Below are 20,719 nucleotides of genomic sequence, written 5' to 3' on the forward strand. Positions count from 1 at the left end.
TCCTAGTGCTTCACTTTAGGTAGAAACTCTAAATTTCGTGTTACACCTCATGGGTCAGTTTGCTAATATGTCAGGATTATTCTGTAAAAATGGAAGCATCCTTTCTGAGTCTTAGCTATTCTCTTCTATTTCAGTATTGTCAAATTTAGTTAACTTTAGATTAATAATGATTCAAAACCAAGTTAGAGTACTGTGATAAACTTTCCACACCCCACCAAGTAAACACTACACACCTTTCCTCCAGCCTTCTGCCTCCTACGTATTAATTAAACCCTTATCCAATATAACTTATGTAAGCCATATTTAATAACTTGTTATCAAAGCCATATTTAGAGTGCTATGTCAGTCATGTAGAATGTGTTTTTAAATTCAAGGTTGGCAAAAAGGAATTACAAAACTATCTGAAAACCATACAAGGGTGGGTGAGTTTTGTATTTTGTTACACTTTTGGTAATTGTGGCTGTTTTTAAAAGCTCTGTTGGGCCACAGATTTTTAAGTGGAAATAAGCCAGTTTTGGGGGAGAAATGGTTGTGTATCAGAAACATACAGAAAGTAACTTTTTTTTCCCCTCAGCAAACAAATGTGAGGGGGGAAATAGCCATTTTGTCAAAAACATATATACAGAGATGTGGAGGATGGAAAGACCCACACACAAATGAAATCCCCCCCCCCCCCCAAAAAAAAATTCACACTGGTCTAATGTAGAGCCATTAACACTTCACAGTAAGGGGGCAAAGTATGTATTATCACTTACCTGGGCAGGACAGATTTTTTTGTAGGTGTCTTTAATAACAGTCTTTCACGATGTGTCAACCATTACACATACCGTACACCATTAATGGCACATTTTTATTACTTTTTTTTTTTTTGCTTAAAAAGAGTCTATCAATAAATAAATATAAAATAGCAGACATAAAATTTCTGAAAAAGTAATATTTAATTGTATATGTGGGTGGTGGAAGTAGTAGTTGTTAAATCTTAGTAAGAGGAATGTGGGAAATGATGGCAGCTGTCTAACTTCAATGTAGGTCCATCTATCGTAGAGTTTTATACTGCTGCCTTTCACCATGGCATCTGAGTGCCTTCCGTGTAAAATCGATAGCAACACTGAAGAATAATGGTATTCCCGTCTCACGGTGAACATTCTGCATGGGGTGGGGCTTACTGGATAGAAGGGGTGTCAGTGTTGTGAGCGTCTTTTATAGTAGACTAATCTAAAAGGGCCTTTCTGTGTCAGCTGAAGAAGCTAAGCTGTAGCACAGCAGTAAGGAGAATCATAAACGCTTGTCACCCTGAAATATGGAAATCCTGACTACTTAATGGAGTGAAATCCTGACTCCATTGAAATCAGTGGCAAAACTCGCATTAACATGAAAGGGGCTAGGATTTTGCCCATCGACCTACATAACAAAGTTTTAGCATCATGTTAATTTTGTTAACAATAGAATTCCACTTTAACATAACTATAAGATATCTGAGAGAGAGAGAGAGACTCTAAACTTGCACTCTAAGACCAACATAAGGAAGTACTCTTAGTTGGCTATGCCAATCCAAAATGAATCCAGGGAGCACCCTCTATGAAATACAAGACAAGGGCAGTTGAGGAGAAAATGAAAGAATTCAGCTGGATTGTATTTTGAACAGTCTCATCAGTGTTCAGAATCTCTAGAGGTTGATTTGTTTGTTTGTTTTCTCCAAGTGTCCTGGATGCAGAGGAAAAATTATTTAAAAAAAAAAACAGCAGAACTATTAATGATTAGTATCTGCCTAATTTTCTGTCAAGCGGTGTCATATCTATTCTAAAAACCTAGCCTGCAAGAACTACAGATCCTTCTTTAAAAATTTCCTCTGCAAATAATCCTGTCTCTTTATAAAGTCAATACCTTATTGTGCTGCAGAGATAATGCCTTGCAATATTAGGTGCCTCAGCAGTTTGAAGTAGTAATGGCTTCTGCTTTCCACCTTTTCAAAATAACTTCAAAGATATTGACAGCTCAGACAAGACTTTACTATGTCACTTTCATTTATTTTAGGTTCTTTTTCAGCATGGGCAACTGTACCTCTAGACTTGTTCAGGAAACAGCCTTCTGGACAACAAAGCTTTGCACTGACAAGCAGGCCCAGCGGCCATAGCCCTGTGTTAGGATCGGTCACTGCAGAGGTATCACATCTTATGTTTATGGTTGACTTTTTGACTGTCAGATTGTCCATTTTAAGAATACAGGCCCAATACACTATTGCCCAGCATGTTTTGTAACAATTTACAGAAGTGCCAACTGAGTGTGGTGCTACTTAATCAAAATGGTAGTGTTGTGAACTCGCTTTGTACTTGTGTAAGTGACTGCATAAGGTGCAGGGTAACAGTGAATCATACCCTACCTAAGGGGGGAGGGATAGCTCAGTGGTTTGAGCATTGGCCTGCTAAACCCAGGGTTGTGAGTTTAATCCTTGAGGGGGCCACTTAGGGAGCTGGGGCAAAATCAGTACTTGGTCCTGCTAGTGAAGGCAGGGGGCTGGACTTGATGACCTTTCAAGGTCCCTTCCAGGTCTAGGAGATAGGATATCTCCATTAATTTATTTATTTATATTTATTTACTTAAAGCAAAAGCTGCGACTGTTATGGACAAAGCTTTAAGGAATAATTTGAGTCTTCTAAGGGCTTGTCTACACGAACACTTAGTTCATGGCAAGCTGGGGTGTCAATCTGCCCCACACTACCCTGGTGCATGCTTAAAGGTCTATGGACACCTTGCTAACATGCACTAACAGTTCATCAGTGTGCTTTGATCTAGTCCACTCTACAATTCCAGCTGCTGTTTCAAAGTATCTCTCTTTCCTTTTAAGGTGTAATTATTACTTTAATTACCAATTTTTCTCTTTTTAGTTCTCTTATGTAGAACCTAATGAGTCAAAGTCCTGGCAAGTTCCTGCTCAGCTTCCTACCACAAAAATAGAAAAGGATCGAACCGTGATGCCTTGTGGGACTGTAGTCACTACTGTCACTGCTGTGAAAACCAAACCTCGACTTGAAGGGAAACATTCTGCACTGAGCCCAGGTGAAGACATCAGTGAAACTTTAAAATGCAAATCCAAGATTGTTTGTTTGGTTTGTGCTGGTTTTTAGGAGTATAGTTCCTATGGGGGACGGGGAAAGAAAAAAGAACATTGTCTAGTTCTATTTAGGTGTTGGTTGGTTTTGTTTTTAATGTGGTCCTGGTTACTTTGGATAAAATATTTCTTTTGCATGAAGCCAGATCCTGCCCCACGGAAGTCAATGGAAGTCTTGCCAATGACTTCAGTGGGAGCAGAATCAGCCTCCTGGTAAGTAAGGTGAGAAATGATCATGACTTCCTTTGCTTGGTACTGTGAATGTTGGGTGTCTCTCTTTGGTGAGGTTGGGTTTTTGTGTGTGTGTTCCCTTTGAAAACACGAATCTCAAAGAGTAGGGTAGAGTAGATAGTATGATGCTGCTATTAATGTATAAATCCATTGTATTTGGGGTGTTTCTTACACCCTGTCAAGGTGATCATCTGTCTGCCCCTGCGAAAAGATGGCACGTGACCCTCTAAAAACACACAACAAGCTGCTAACGTAGGCGCTCTTATGAGATGTCAGATTGTTTGTGATGTATTGAAAACTTGAAAAAAAATAGACCAAGTGCAAAAGACACAGGACAGCATTACCAGAACAGAAATTGAAATTGCGGGAGTACCTTGCTTTAACATGCATAATGCTTTCTTGAAGTATATTACTTCTGTTGTCAGTCACGTGGGGGAAGGGAAGAAAATGTGGAGTCACCCACTTTTCTTCCACCCTCTTTATCCCTCCCACATCCCCATATGCATACATACCCACGAGAGAGGATATAAGTAAACCATATTACCTATATGGAAAATGCATTGCTTTAAAACTATTAACTTCTGACTTCTGTATTTCTTGACCTGTTTATCTCCTCTGCCCCCAACTCTTTAGTATGGATTGGTGTTGTTCTAAGCTACTATTCACACCTGACCAGGATTCCTGACAGGGATCTTCCTTATTAAACAGTTTGATTACTGACGCTTCCCTGGGGTAACCCGAGGTTGTGAGGCACCTTGCTACTCCCTGCCTTTAGTATGAAGAAGCCTTGACTGTGCCTGCCGGGAGTCAGCTTCCTAACTCTGCTGACCACGGGCAACATAAGCCCTCCTCTCTAGGCCTTACAGGCACCGCTGGTACTCTGCTGATTAGCGATAGGCACAGTCCAATCCCTGAACTCTCTGAGTGTCTCCCTGGAGCAGCCAGCTCCTGGTCCACTGGTCACTTGCAGTATGCACAAATCCATTTCTCCCAAAAAAGTAGTATATGCCAGCTTACCAGTTCCACCTCAGATCGCTGCGCCACCAAACACACAGCACTTAGCTATGTTTATGCTGAGATCATATCTAAGTTTATTCACCCAAGCACAGAGATTCAAGTAGTAGCAAGTAGAAGTATTGTATGCAAATGGTTACATATAAAATAGAATCATAGCTCTCTTTGTGGAGATGGGACTTATTTAACAAGATCCTCTCATGTCTAATAAAGTACTGCTCACCCAAAATCCCTGCAGCGCTTTACAGCCAGATAGGCTTTGACTCTTCTTTCATGAGACCTGCATGTTGTCAGTTTGCCACCTCGCTTTTGAAGGATTCTGTGTTTCTTTGTGCTCCAAGGGCTTGTCTTCCCGTACGGTGCTACAGCGGCGCTCGTGCAACTGCGCCACTGTAACGCTTTAGTGAAGATGCTACTACGCTGCTTGGAGAGCTTCTCCTGTCAGTGGAGTTAATCCACCTCCCTGCGTGGCAGTAGCTGTGTCTGTGGGAGAAGCTCTCCTGTCAGCCTAGCACTGTCTGCTAGGGAGTCAGGCTGGCATAACTGTATCGCTCAGGGGGTGGATTCTTCATGCTTCTGAGTGAGGTAGTTGTACCAGTACAGGTCTATAAGTATAGACCTGGCTCAAGATAAACCAGACCAGTCCTTGGTCTTTATTCATGAACAGGACACCCCCTGCTGTTTGTTTCTTCCTGTAGATTTCCTCTCTTCCATTTCACAATCTCTCAATTCAGACTGAGGGCTTGTCTACACTGGCACTTTACAGCACTGCTATTTTCTCGCTCGGGTGTGAAAAAACACCCCCCGAGCGCTGCAAGTTTCAGCGCTGTAATGTGCCAGTATAGACAGTGCACCAGCACTGGTAGCTATTCCCCTCGTGGAGGTGGTTGTTTTTGGGAGAGCTCTCTCCCAGCGCTATGCTGCGACTATGCAAGCCACATTAAAGTGCTGCCGCGCCCAGCGCTTTAACGTTGCCAGTGAAGATGTGCCCTGAACCTGAAAACAGGCCTACAGCACGAGGCATACAATACACAATAGGCCGGACAGGGAGATAGGTGCTAATTACCTCCTGCCTGAAAGGAATATTTCTGAGGTATGTCACCTCTTGGTGACCTCCCTTAACTCCAAGACCTTAAAAACATAATTTTAAGTATAGATACATAACTCCTTTAAGTATTATCTGCACATACATTTCTCAATGATTATCATGACCAGTGGGCTACCAACTCTTGGTAGAGACCCCACGTATCACCCCTCAGTGAATTATTATGCAGATACCCAGCCCAGGGGATCCCTTTAACACTGTATGCACTCTCTACATACTCTGCCAGTCAGCACCAAGAGCTCCCTGTGTCACTTACCTTAGTTGATGTTGCTCTCAGAGCACTCAGTAATGTCTACACTTTATTTATAATATTAGACTTTTTGTCTTAGATCACAATGAAAATGAGTTTGGCTTCTGGTGGATGCTTGTCCACATTACAACACTACCATACAACTTGATGAGACTGCCAGAGTCTGTGCTTATTACAGACCTGGCTGGCTCTTTCTAATCCTGATCGCTATAACTATTTTTAAAGTGGATTGGCAATGTTGTGTGAGGAAGCTTGTCCACTGTTGGTCCAGACTGTGCCTTGCTGTAACTAGTGTTGTTAGCCCTTCTGTGACAGGCACGAAGTTAAAACCCTCTTAAAATGTTGTGTGTGTAAATGTAAATATGAGTTACCGTCATCAAATCATTGCACAAACTTTTTTTAGTTTTATTTACGTGGCTCTTTTGTCTAGAATGTTTTAAAATCAAAATTATAAACAGAAAAATTAGCTCATTTTAAGACTGAAGATTTGGCATTTACCAGTGACAGAACTTTTGCTCAGAATTATACTAGACAGGTTTTTTCAAATGGTAATTTGTATCAGTAAAAGCACTTTTTCAGATGCCCATTATTTTTGTTATACACATTTCTAAAATACCTATCACCAGAGTATCTAGGTGAGAGATAATAAATGAGAAACTTGCTTCTCAGATTCTCCTGTGAAAACTCCTGCTAAAGTGAAAATGATTGAAAAGGATTTCTCAGTTCAAGCAATCCATTGTCAAGGTGCTCCAGTCAGCAAAGTGTTATCCTCTTCGGATACAGGTAAGAGAGAAACCTCCAAAGCCTGTATCTATATCCCTTTTTCTCTGCTATGCCATAGATTATCCTAAAACATTAAATTAACAACAGGACCCATGCCTTAGTGCCTTCTGGCAGGTATCATAGCATTTATGTTACTAAATATTACAGTTAGTGTAGAAGTCTGCGTGTAACTAATTCCTAACTTCCTGAAAATCTGTCAAGGAGCTGTGCTGTTAGGAGAGAAGGGAAGCCAATGGAGCAGCAGCCAGGTTGGCTCCTCTTTACTTGTCAACTAAATGTCTCTTTCCTACACATCCCTGGGCTCCATGGAATTAGGAAGGTACAAAGACTCCCTAATCCACAGTTCCTAAACTTCTTCCACTGGAGGGGATGGTGCACAAAAGCCCTTGTGAGTGGGACCGCTGCTGAGTCCTCCTGTCAGAGGAGGTGCACTCTCCCTTGTGTCTAAATTAGTGGAAGAGAGAGACCGCCTATGGAAGTCAGAAGACTGGATTCTCTTCTAGCTCTGCCACTGACTCATTTGTGACCTTAAGCAACTCGTGTATCCTCACTGTGCCTGCTTCTCTACCTTTTGTAAATCACCCAGGAGATAGAAGATGAAGTGTGTTTAAAATACTAGGTAGGGATGGTGGTGGTAGAACCGTTCTTGAATTCACTTTTGGCATGTGGTTACATATGCTTTTTAATGTATTTAAATATAGACCCAAACCCTTCAAGTGTATATAAGTGCAAACACCTTTTTTTCCCATCCATATTTTGAATTTTCAGTGTCCTTATTTATATGGTCTTGTGGATGTCTTCCTGCAATGCACTTTAAAAAAAAAAAAAAAATTCCTTTATCCACTGTCCTTGTGTCCTTCACTCCTTGTGTCACAGTGAACATCACTCCCTTCTTGGAACTATAGTATCATAGAAATTAATAATGGTAGAGACTCATTATGTCATCTTTAAATGGCACATGCTATGGAATTTACTGCTCCTTTGGGGTAGAGATTAGAGTACACAGCACACTCTCTGGAGCCAATTCACACAGTTCCTGAAACAGTTGGAGGGTTTGCTGGACGATGAAGATCTGCTGGCCCAAGGACAAAGATCCATGCTAGGTAAGGTGTTGTACATCAGTGCAGTGACTGGAGTTCATGCAGATTACTTTAAATATTTTTGTTTTTGTTTTGGCTTAGGCTTCTTTAAGGCCTATTTGTTTACTTCATTTATAACATTTCAACCAACTTGATAGATTTCTTTGACAGGGTAACAAGTCTTGTGGAAAGGGGGGAAGCAGTAGACGTGGTATATATTGACTTTAGTAAGGGTTTTGATACTGTCTCACATGACCTTCTCATAAACAATCCAGGGAAATACAACCTAAATGGAGCTATTATAAGGTGGGTGCATAACTGGTTGGAAAACCATTCCCAGACAGTAGTTATCATTGGTTCACAGTCAAGATTGAAGGGCATATCGAGTGGGATCCTGCACGCTGTGTTCACTCTAAGCTGCGCGGTCGCGTGGTGGCCCAGGAGTGAATCAGGTGCCACACACTTGATTAGCAGAGCCGCGCACGGCAGCATGTGTTCAGATGCCCCTCCCCCTGCTGTTCTGCAACCGCATTGCTCCTGCCCTCTGCCTTGGAGCCCCTGGCCAGTTGCTCCTGGCACCCTCCTGCTTGTGCAGAATGGGGGAGGGGGAAGGAGGGAGGAGGAGAGGCGCTGATGTCAGGGTGTCCGCCTCCCCCGCCCATGTATGCCATCTCCACAGAGCAGGGGAGAGGGGACAGGGCTCAGGAGCAGGAGAGCTACTGGCAGCTGCTGTGGTCTGAGCCTTCTGGCGAGTGCCTTAAAAAGACAGCGCATGGTCTCTCATAGACTTCCCCAGCAGCTCTCTGACACACACACACACACACACACACACAGTCTCTTTCACACTCATCTACAACACATATTTGTGTTGTTGTTACTTCTTTGTATTTCCTGAATTGTACATATATTCTCTGTAATTTTATTCTTTTAGTTTTTTGACTGGTCTGTGCATTTTATTTTATTTCTCTCTTATGCTTAAATTTAATTCTTTCAGTCAGTAGTGAGTTCTAAAATGCCTAACCTGTCCTGGCTGGAGTAATTATCCCTATGGTAACTTAAATCTAGATATAATATATATATTTTTTATTTTTGTTTCTACTGGTGCCGCACATTACCTCGATATTGGTGCACATAACAAAATTCATTCCGCACATGGATGGAAAAAATTAGAGGGAACATTGCCCGCAGGGATCAGTTCTGGGCCAGTTCTGTTCAGTATCTTCATCAATGATTTCGATAATGTCATAGAGAGTACACTTCTATAAAGTTTACGGATGATATCAAGACGGGAATGGTTGCAAATGTTTTGGAGGATAGGATTAAAATTCAAATTTATCTGGACAAACTGGAGAAATGGTCTGAAGTAAATAGGATGAAATTCAATAAGGACAATTGCAAAGTACTCCACTTTGGAAGGAACAGTCAGTTGCACACATACAAAATGGGAAATGACTGCCTAGGAAGGAGTACTGCAGAATATGATCTGGGGGTCATAGTGGATCACAAGCTAAATATGAGTGAATGCTGTTGCAAAAAAAGCAAACATCATTCTGGGATGTATTAGCAGGAGTGTTGTAAGCAAGACACGAGAAGCAATTCTTCCGCTCTATTCCACGCTGATTAGGCCTCAGCTGGAGTCCTGTGTCCAGTTCTGGGCACCACATTTCAGGAAAGATGTGGACGAATTGGAGAAAGTCCAGAGAAGAGCAACAAAAATGATTAAAGGTCTAGAAAATATGATCTATGAGGGAAGATTGGAAAAAATTAGGTTTGTTTAGTCTGGAGAAGAGAAGATTGAGGGGGGACATAACCGTTTTCAAGTACATAAACAGTTGTTACAAGGAGGAGGGAGAAAAATTGTTCTACTTAACCACTGAGGATAGGACAAGAAGCAATAGGCTTAAATTGCAGCAAGGGCGGTTTAGGTTGGACATTAGAAAAAACTTCCGAACTGTCAGAGTGGTTAAGCACTGGAATAAATTGCCCAAAGAGGTTTTTAAGACCAGGTTAGGCAAACACCTGTCAGGGAAAGTCTAGATCAGGGGTCCTCAAACTGTGGGGTGCTCCCCCCACAGGGGAGCATGGAGGAACCTTCTGAGGGGGCGGGACCCAGGCTAGCTCACAAGGGGTGGTGATGGAGCGCCACCCAGCCCTGATCCCATCCCCAGCTCCGCTCCAGCCCTGCTCCCAGCCGTGGCCCCGGTTCTTGACTGTGGCTCTGCTCCTGGCCCCAGCTCCGTCCCCGCTCCAGTCTTGGCCCCCGACTGCAGCCTGACCGTGGCCTCCACTCCTGGCCCCAGCCTCAGCCCGTGGCCGTGGCTCCGTTCCTGGCCCCAAACCTACCCCCAGCCTCGGCTCCCTTACCCCGTCCACGCCCTGTCTCTGGCTCAAGAGGGGGCGGGGGGAGGCGCGGATGGGGGTAAGGCGGGGTGCAACTGAAAAGTTTGGGGACCACTGAGCTAGATAAGATTTAGTCCTGCCATGAGTTCAGGGGACAGCACTAGATGACCGATCAAGGTCCCTTCCAGTCTGACATTCTGTGTCCAGAGAGACTCTGAAGCTTCATGTACAGTCTTGGAAGAGTGAATGACATACCTATTCCAGGATACAAAGGAAGGATTTGGGAATGGAATGGAAACTAATAGTAAAATGATCATTTGGCTTACGTTTGGTTATGTGGTGTTTTAGTTACATGATTGTGTTGATCTCTCTATTGTTGTGTTTAAAATTCAAGCTGTCTTCCTTTTCCTGCTCTTATGCTTTGCTCTGCACTTAAACCCTTGCCTACTTTTTATCTTAAAGCACTTTCCTTTCTTTTCAGAGCTGCTGGTGTTGAATGGCACTGATCCAGTTGCTGAAGCAGCCATTCGACAGTTAAGTGAGTCTGCAAAGCAGAAGCTGAAATCTCCAAGAAAGAAAAGCACCATTATCATATCAGGGGTGTCCAAGGTAGAGTTCAAAGTCACACTTGTATTTAATGCCCGACACTGAAGAGACTCTTCGCTTTGCTGAGTATGATACTTGAACACGCACTCTGCTCTCTTCCATTTGACAGTTTTTGCAGAAGCTGGGGTTTATATCCTTGTTGCTTCAGAAATTAAGTGTTGCAAGTTAAGCCTAAAAGCAGAGAGTTAATCGGACACAATTTAGCTAGACGACTAACTTTATTAGATAGAGGCCGTTATCTTGGGAGATGGGGCTGTGGTTAGGGTTGGGGAGGACATGCCCAGGCTCAACAGCCTGGTGAGAATTCCAGTTGCGAGGCAAGGAGATGGTGTTGGAATTGCTACCAGGCTACAGTCCCTAGACTGGGCATGGGGGCTTCATCTTTCAGACTAAGCTCCCTGTAAAAGAGGTAGTTGATTTTTTTTTTTTTTTTTTTAATGTCCCACCCCTCTCTCCAGCTGCTGGAAAAGAGAAGAAGCTTTTGTCTCTTTATGTTCCCTATCCTCATATAGCCTTCTGGCTGCTCTCCCCCAGCCCCCATCTTGTTCCTTCTCCCTACCGAAGAGCTCCAAGGCCTCTGCTGCTTCTCATTTTTCCAAGCTGCCGTGCAGTGAAATTTACTGCCGTTTTTTGTCACTTTTCACAGCTACTTGCAGGGTTCTGAGGAGAAGCAGTGCAAGCTGACATAACCCTTGTCTGTCTGCACTGTGCTGTGAAAGCTGGGAGCAGCAGCATTGAAACTGTCTGCAAAATGGGAATGAGGCACTACATAGACTTGAATGCAGCAGACTTTCATAAAGGTTCCTTTGCCACCATAAGGTCTTAAAAACTTTTTTTTTTTTTTTTAACCAAAGCTTAGATTTTTCTGGAAGTTGATACCTTTTTAGTTCCTTCCACACAGATGCTTACTTGCAAAGGAAAGTGTTCCACTGCAGTAATCACTACTGGTCAGTGGATCTTTTTTTAAACCAAGCCCTAATCCTTTTGTTAAAACCAAAGTTAATTTAGCTCTGTGCTCTGCTTAGAAAAGGAGCAAAGAGAATATGCGATACTGTGGAATTTTGGCAGTATCTGGGCAATGCAAACAGAGTGCAAAAAATGAATAAACCCTTGGGGTGGAGATTGGTTTGTCCAGCAAATAGTGTCTTTTTTTCCCCCCCTCTCTCTCTCTGTGTGGCAGACCTCCTTATCTCAGGACAGTGAAGCTGCACTGATGATGGACTATGCAGCAGCAATGGATGACTCATGTAAAGAGGAAGCCCCTTCCATGGTGGGGGATTCTACCACAGAAGTCCCCAATAAAAAACTACCGCTACCTGCCACTGACCCAGAGGAAAATAGCCATAATGCGTGGGACTTGGATAACAGCAGCCAACAATGGACCAGCAATGCACTCTTAGACCAGGACTGTGAAGAGATGTCCGGGAGTTCATTAAGTGTCTCGGAATCTGGGAGTGTGAAAAAATCTAAAGGTATATGAGCTCTCTTGACACTTGCCTAGTATTGTATCAAAGTACTGATTTCTATAGCTGAACTTCAGTGTCTTTGTCAAGCAGCACTATCGGGTGATTCTTTTCTGTTCTTACCTTCTTAAACTTCCAAGTGGATTTGGTGCTGGTAAAAAGTGCCTGACTCATAACCCTGAAGAATGAAATCCTCTAGTTAACCACAAAAATACAATATAGGCTTCCCCGCACTGTGCCCCTCCATCACGATATGGAAAGACTTGTTCCAGGAGAGAGAGGGTAAATTGCTCCAAATCCATTCAGTCATCTGGCTTCTCTGAGGAGATCAGTGACCAAACTGCAAATTCACTGATGCAAATTCTTTCTGGTAAATTAAGATCAAGAGTAGTGAGGGCCCAAATAAAGAGAGAAAACAGTACAAATCCACAATCCCCTCCACCATCCCCTCTGTGCACAACCTCCCTCTGTCCCCTCCCCCGACCCTCCCCACAAAAGGATATTTGTGTCCCTGATAAACTTTTTACTCTTTGTGCATATTAAACTACCCATTGAACAGTTTGTCCCTCTCCCCTCTTGCCTTTTTCAATAATACAGATCTTTACAAAAGAGAGTGACACACAGGATGTGATTGTTTTCTTTAAATGAGGGACAAATTGTTTTGTTATCATAACTGATACTTGCCTGAGTGTGTCTGCAGGCTGCAAATGACCTGGGCACGTCTTGTGCCTTGTGGCTCATTAGATTTTTCTTCCCCTGTACTCATACTAACTTTGGAGACGAATTTGAGTCTCACTGCTTCTGTTCTGTGGCTGGTGGGATTTTGAACCTGAAAGAAACCAGCTGGGAGGTGAGCTGGGGACATTCTGTTCAATGGACTCCACTCACCCACTTGCCTGTTACCTAGTGTAGGAGAGAGGCAAGTCGAAGGGCCACTGTCCAGTAGCTGCCAAAGTTCTTATGTATGCCATCCCCCTCAAGACCTTTTCTGACTTTTTTTTTTATGGCCTTCAGGAATAGTACTGAAAACCCCACCACAAAATTTTTATCTCTCATGCTTTAAATTCATAATCTCTGCCGTAAAATATAACGTGGATCTTTACGTGCTGAGGTTTCTCCCATTCTGTCATGATTTTCCCATCTTGTCTTTCCTGGCAGTCACTTATTGTTAGCACCTTACCTGAAGCTGTCAAGGTAAATGAACAGTTTGGCAAATGTATCCATAAGCTGGCCATTAAGAAGTGCTTTTATAGAGGGTGGGTTTTGCCTGTGCTTAACTCTCTCATATTTTGAGACCTGAATATTAGGAAATATGTGATTCCAGGGTACATTGTCACTAAGCCTCTGGACTCATTTCAAAATTTACCTTCGGAAAACAAAGACTTACATTTGAGTAGCTGTTTGGGTGGGGTTGTTGTTAAAAATGCAGTTACAATAAAAACATACTCTTCTTTCTCTGTACAATCTGACTGCTCAGACTTAAATGCTACTCTCTTTTCTATTTTTAAAATAATTGTGTTCACCATCTCCTAACTCTTCAGTAGAAACATTCTGAGTTCATGATGCAATACACTAGTGCAAAAAAACATCAGGTGTCACATTCTTACATATTGTGAGGATGTTTGTGTCACACTCCACAAATAGCACAATGTTGTTCTACACAAAAGCCTGTCAGAAAAAAGAAATTCACAGTCTAACTGTGGGGCTCTTGTATGTTGTGTTCTCTGACAGCATCATGGCTTTTGTGAAGTAAGACAGGAATATTTCCTCTTTCCCTCATCCGCCCCCCACTAAGTTATGCTAGTACAAGATGTTTGTTGTTTAAAAACTCACATCTGCATTCGTTTTGCAGGGGAAGCGTTTGCCAAATGTTCTACTTAACCAAAAAAAATCCTTCAAGTACAATGTTAATGGTTCACAAGTTGTCCTGTCTTTCATTATTATTTTTGCTCTTGCCTGTGTTGCTTTTTACCTCTTATTACCTTTCTGACTTCATCTTTCTTACTCATGCCTTTTGTAAACTTAAGAGGACTACTATGCCAACCTGAATTAATTGCCTACACAGTAAGTTATTTTTGTTTTACTTTTATTAAAGAAAATGTAGCTTTACTGTGAGACATATATTGCAAAAGTGAAGCAAAACTTTCGTTTGTTTTCTCACCTGTTATTCTCTTCCCTGTGTCAGGGTTGGGTTTTTTCCTTCTCTCCGCAATACCTTTGTTTATGTAGAGAGTTCTTAGCAGCTTAGTCTGTAGTAGCAAGTTATTCTAATTGTAAGTGTGTTACCCTTACAAATAATTGATTTGGGGGAGTGGGGGAGAAGATAACAGATTGGGGAAACTTGGATAATTACTGCAATTTTACTGACATCTCGCTGGATTTCTGTGGCATTCATCCCTGTAGGAGCCTACCAAAGACATGCACATACAAACTACAGATGATTACATACCCATACATGAATACTGTGTGTGTTTTACAAATTGTTTATGGCTTTCTAACACTCTTTCCTAACAATCCCCAATTATTTGAGCTATAATATCTTTATATTTAAAATATTGCAATATCGTTTCAAAAACCGTACTATTCATTACATACGTAGTGCACGTTTGTTTGCCTTTATGGAGCCAAGCAAAACAATTAAGACTCGAACGTGACTTGAACTCCTTCAGAGTGCTTGCTAAGGATTCTATGTGCCCCACTCCCTTTCTCTTGCCAGAAATAACAAAAGGATTGCATGAGAATACAAGTTGATTTTGTATTTGCTTTCACCTGTTTCCAGTCATTTGTCCTTCCATCCTACTGCCCAGCTAACTTGGCTGTTTCACTAGCAGCACCTCCTGAAAGAAAGATACTCCTGCTTCCAGAAGTATAGATTGACCATTAAAGTATAAGCAGTACCAGAGTGAAAGCAGAGGCATGTATTAAATAACTATATTGCACTTCCTGGATGAAAGCTACTTTTGTGGAATAGAGAAGACTGGGAGAAGGAGGGGCTTTAGTCCGAAGCCACGAATAGTATGGAGACATGGGATATGAAACTCATTAATTAAACAAAAAATGTACTCAATACAATTCTTCAATAATCAATTTGAGTGGGAGTGGGGAACAATGTTGTTGTACAGGACAACTAATCTGGTATTAACTGTAAGGATATTGCACTGAATTTCATTAGGGTATGTCTTAATGTGATGCATTTGACAGGAGACTCCATTGACAATAATGGTAGCCATATCCTACTTCCAGGACAATATAATGTAAAAAGTTCCCTGTCTGCCTTGGTTTATGTATTCATAGGTAATGACAGCAAAGCAAAGCGAGTGGCCTCAAGATGGTGATGGGTGCCAATACAAGAGCCTAGCTAGACTCGTTAGATTAGATAGTGGTGTGGATACAAACTATTGTGACTGTACAGCACTGGCAAGTTAGTAATGGAGACCACATTTTGTTCTCTTGTACTAGTTTGAGCTCCAGAGAGGAAGATAATGAGTACTTGATGCTCACTGTTTGGGGTCCTAAGCTGCACTCCCCCCAAGTTCTTCACTTTAACTGCCAATTTCCAATCTGCATGAACACTCTAGAGGAGGAGATGAAAATGCCACCACCCCACTGTGCACAAAACCAAGTTTGTCATTTTAAATCTGTATTGCTAGACCTTCCTTTTAATACCAATGTAGGCTGACCTCTCCTCTTAACTTCAGGGTTTTGTATCAGACACTGACTAATTGCATGCTTCAGCCTCACAGTTGAGGCTATGTGCACACACAAAACAGGATCACTTACAGAAGAGAGAATTCATAGAAGTGGGGGACTGCTGGCTCCCAAAAGCAATCCATTTTCTTACAGAAAGAAAAGATTACTGATGATTTGTGTTACAGATGCAAGTTTATTGAGGGGAGACAGGCTGTAGTTGGCATGACCGCATAACACATGACACGGTTGCCTTTTCATGCATTAATCAGGACTGTATTATTAAAAGTATTTTTCATGTAATTGGAGTATTAATTTATTACGTAACTACTTATGTCTGTTCATTTTAACAACCCTGCTTGACGACAAACTGGAGAGGGATTTTGAAGAGTTTGGCGGCTAAATTCTAACAAGTCTGTTCTGAGCATGTGCAAACTGAGACTTTTTCAAAGATTTATTACTAGTCCAGATTTGGGCTTTTTTTTTTTTTCTTTTTTTTCCTCCCCCCCTCATGGAAACAGCAAATGGCACACCCTTGACAGCAGGCTCCCTGCCAAATGTGATGGCACTAGAGCGTCTCAATAAAACACCTGCAAGAATGTTTTTAACATGGGGAAAACAATGTATGTTTCCCTAGCCTCGTTTTCTGAAACAGCCGAATCCTTTCTGCTGAAATTTTAAAAATGAAGAAATTTAGCCACTTTCCATGCCCAGTCAGCTAAAGTTAGGCAAAGTTATAAGCATCTGACAACAGGACCTTTATAATGGCAAGTGTTGGGCAACTTAACTGTAGGTACCAGCTCCACCTATAATACACACACTGACTTGTACAGGCACATGGCATGTAGTGCTCTGAATAAATTAGCATTTACAGATGCCAATGGGGATCCTGAACTTGGAATTTAAATGCCAACTTCATCTTGTGCATAAACTAGCTGTATACTCTCTCTCCCCCCTTCCCCCCCTCCCCCCCCCAGCTTCCTTGCTATTTCAGCAGCAATCTGTGCACTAGATATCTGGGGGGAGGAGGGTAGAATGTGTTTGTATTTCTGAACATGTCATCCCATTCATTTCATATCTCTTCCCCCATACCACATGCTGTACTTCCTAGTGTATTGGAAGGATTAAATCAACCTGAATGAGATGTGAGAACTCAAAGATCCTGGAATGTTGCAGCCCACAATGAATGCTATGCATGTATCATGGGCTTTAAGAGAGCAACTGAAACTAAGCAAATGGAAGGGAAGTCTACAATACTCGTGGATTGGCCCTGAAAAGTTGGAGAATTCAAAGGATCTCCAATATAAACAATTCTCATCTGTACCTTGTTCTGTAATAGCATCTCTGTCCTTTTCAACCACGCTCTTTTTTCGAGGACTGAAGGAAAACACATTCTCTTTAGTGCTCCTCTTAACAATAACAGTGAATGCCTACATTGCTTTTGTTGTAGATAATATTTTCTTCGTTGGCTTTTCTATTACCTGTAAGTGTCTGTGCATAGATAGAGATCTATAGTTGCTGTAGGTCCTCATGAATTTGAGTGATTAGGTTAGAATGAAAAGCGCTATTTCCATGGAGTTGAGGGGAGGTGAAAGAATATATATACACACACTTGCTCTTTCACTAACTTAAGAGCCTAGACTTTCCCAAAATTGTTCCATTTTGGGGCGGAGGGAGGATGTATGTGCATGTTGCTGGAAATACAGTAGCATACAGTGTAGATGCATTCTGTCATGTGAGCATCTAGTTGACAGCACAGATCGTGTACAGGCAAACTTAAGTTATTGTGACTAGTTACAAAACAGAACTTTGATAGAGCATTGATGTTATCTAACCTAGAGAACGTTCATAATATTCTTGCTCCAGTACAGAACAGTCTTGGTTTCCTAGCTTGTCTTTCACATTAAGTATTTCAGAGGGCATAATTTAAAATTAGAAGCACACTAAAAATGATTTTTTTTTTAATAGAATGTTAAAACAAAATAAAATGGTGATCCATCGGGGAAAGCATATTTATATCTAAATTCTCCATCTCGTTCACCTCTGCAGGTGGAATTTTGAAAAAAAGTGCAAAGCTGTTTTTCCGTCGGCGGCATCATCAGAAGGATCCAGGAATGAGCCAGTCACACAATGACCTTGTTTACCTGCAGCAGCCAACATCTGATGAAACCCGAAGGAAGGGAGCAACGCTAACACGCATCCTTCACAAGAAAATTCTTTCTAAGAACAAAAGCAAGAACAAGCTGAATGGCACTTCCATGGAGCCATGTGTATAAAACCTAATGCTCTCTAAATGATACTTGCACATCAATTGATCAGCGGTTTACAAAACAATACTAGAAGATGTAAACACAGATTGTGACATGCATAAAATGATATTCACAAATGCAGTGGTTCCAGAATAAGCAGACAAAGCTTGGCTTTTATTTTTCCAAAACACTTTATTTTTTTTTAAAAGCCTTTAAGCAAGAAGGATCCTCTTGTCCACACCAGCTACTCCTAAGCATAAATAGTATTGATTGTATGATGACAACATGTTTCCCCCCCCCCCCACTCCAATCCAAGTTGTCACTCAGCATTCAATCCTGATTTGAAGAAGGTTTGAATCTACCACTCCTAGTGATAAGATTTTTATTTTTGGGAGGGATGGGGGTAGAGAAGGTGGGTTGGACTGTAGAAGTGGTGTGACTGGGGAGGCTCACCTTTTTTTAAGTTTAGAATATTAAATCTAGCTTACATTTAACTTCTAGCCAACATGACTTCTTGGTTTCTAGGTAGATGACTGGACCACTGTAAAGAGGTAACGTACCACTGTGGTTTGTGCTTCTGTAATAAGAAACAATAGTAGCAATGCAGATCTCAACTTGGGTTTCTAGACAGGCTGAAAGTGGAAGCCGAGAGACCCTGATCTGGTTCCTGTTATAATTTGGAAATCGGTTTGTTTCTGGAAAAGGAAATTAAATGCTGATTAATACAACCTGCTGTAATAACTGCTAAATCAGTATAGGTAGACATTTACCTTTGATGTTAGCCATAATAATTGATGATTATGCAAATCTGTATCCTAGAATATTTAATTATGTGCATATATTATGCTAACCCCCCTTTTTTTTCTAGGTTTACTTTGTTCCCATTTGCAAACAAAGTATTTAAAAGGTCTTACTGTTACTTCTATTTCCCCCACTATATGAGAAGCTATAAGTGCTAATGCAACAGTTTTATTTTGGGGACTCTACACCCTTATCTACAGTACTTTTGTAGACAAGTATACTAGCAACCATATCAAAAGCAAAGTTAGGAGCAATAAATATTGTTTAGATTACGTTTAATCCTACTTAGATTTTTATTAGTTCATGGTCTGATTTGCTAGTTACCGGTAGCCTGGAAAACAGAATTTTTGAAATGTTTCTCTTTCCCTTCCTTCAGTTACAAGTTTACAAGTTTTGTCATATGGTAAGGGTTTTTTTGGTTTGTTTGGTTTTTGTGTGTGTTTTAAAAGATATTGTAGTTAGCTCCTTTCTTTAATATCTGATAAAAGAAAAATTGTAGTTCTCACTTAGTTAAACTGCCTAAGAGGGGACTAAAACTTCTGTATCTAGATACATTTTACAGATTACATATTTTTCATATATATTCCTGTTTACACATTCCTTTGCCATATATGCATTCCCTGTTGAGAACATAGCACCCAATCCTGCTGTCTTTACCCAGGCAAACACGCCTGTTGCACCAATATCACCACTGATCTAAACTGATGCAATTCCATTGAAGTGAACAGAGTTGTGCCTGTTTCTGTCACTAGTGAATTTGGCCCAAAGACTTCAGTAAGACATTTGACTGAGTAAGGATGGCAGTATTGGGCCCTAGCCTTAAAGGCATATTTTCCCAAAATGGAAACTTGAATAATTGAACTAAGAGCTTTCAATACTTGTGGTAGGCTCGAAATTCCTTAGCAAAGATGTACTGAAGGGTATAAAACTTGGGGGGGGGGGGGGGAGAATCTTTAGCAAAAAATAAAATATCCAAAGAAATGAACCACCAAATGCTTTTAACTGAGCCTCTAGTTCCAAATACATTTTATTTGGCCTAGTAATAAGACTGTGACAGTGCTGTCATGCATACCATTTTACAGAAAATAGGTACTGTCAACAGTCTTGCTGTATTTGTTGTTATAAATACTTGAAGGCATTTTAAAACACTATTTTAAAAAAATCTTAAGTTTGTTGCAGTTGCAATTTTTTGTAATATAACTATGCACTGTACAGCTTTTGTGGGGGTTTTCTGTTGTGGGTTGTTGTTGTTTTTTTAAATCCGAAATCATTATGGCTTTGGGATTAGGTTAAAGTCCTACTTTAACATATTTGAGACTGTTTCTCCTTTTTACTGACTTGCAAAAAAACGAGATTAGGATTCCATATCTACTTTACAACAGTTTATGCATCAGCACCAAAAGGCTGACCCTGCACTCCTTTGGTGCACACACAATTCCCCTTGACTTTGTTAGGTGTTGTTTGCACGTAATGGTAGGTAAAAGAGAGATCCCTGCCCTATTTAAAGTTTTTGATCTGGTCTACACTACAGACTTATATTGGTATAACTACGTTGCTCAGGGGTGTTTAAAAATCCACACCCTTGTGCAATGTAGTTATACCAACCTACCTCTCCCCCTCCATGAAAGGCAGATTAATTATGCCAATTGGAGAGCTCTCCTGTCAGTTTAGAGTGTCTTTATTTAAAGCACTATAATGGCACAACTCAGTGCTGCCCTGATACAGCGTTTTAAGTGTAAACTTTCCCTTAGTGATGCTATTTGCTGAAAGGAGGAAAAACAAAATTAAACTCTGAATGTCGTGGCCTTTCTAAACTCAAGTTTTCCTAAGGTGAATAGATATCACCATAGTATACAAGAACCTAGGAAGTGCAGGATTAGGCCCTGATGAGTGAAAGGAATCACTGATAGTAAACCAAACATTTGACACTAAATATGTAAAGTCTGTTAAATTACTGAGTTGGGATTTTCGTGTACAAAACCTTGTGGGGTTCATTTTTTAA

The 20,719-nt window shown here is 41.2% G+C and overlaps 1 protein-coding gene across 2 annotated transcripts in view; it reads left to right on the top strand.

Annotated features, from left to right (window-relative positions):
* The window catches only part of LOC113406412 (C2 domain-containing protein 2-like), a 33,354-nt gene extending 12,853 nt beyond the window's left edge, over positions 1–20,501 (top strand). Inside the window, exons 6-11 of one of the 2 annotated variants that reach the window (XM_026651168.1) lie at positions 2,047–2,162; positions 2,886–3,057; positions 6,379–6,492; positions 10,393–10,520; positions 11,698–11,989; positions 17,717–20,501. In XM_026651168.1, the coding sequence (XP_026506953.1) occupies positions 2,047–2,162; positions 2,886–3,057; positions 6,379–6,492; positions 10,393–10,520; positions 11,698–11,989; positions 17,717–17,943 (1,049 nt within the window). In that variant the 3' untranslated portion in view covers positions 17,944–20,501. Of the gene's footprint in view, positions 1–2,034; positions 2,163–2,885; positions 3,058–6,378; positions 6,493–10,392; positions 10,521–11,697; positions 11,990–17,716 lie in introns of both variants that reach the window. The other variant, XM_026651167.1, reaches the window with a different exon arrangement.
* Positions 20,502–20,719: the final 218 nt, after the last annotated feature.

The sequence above is a fragment of the Terrapene carolina genome, unplaced genomic scaffold (genome assembly GCF_002925995.2).
Source record: "Terrapene carolina triunguis isolate 2854851 unplaced genomic scaffold, T_m_triunguis-2.0 Scaffold30, whole genome shotgun sequence".
Taxonomy (NCBI): domain Eukaryota; kingdom Metazoa; phylum Chordata; order Testudines; family Emydidae; genus Terrapene; species Terrapene triunguis.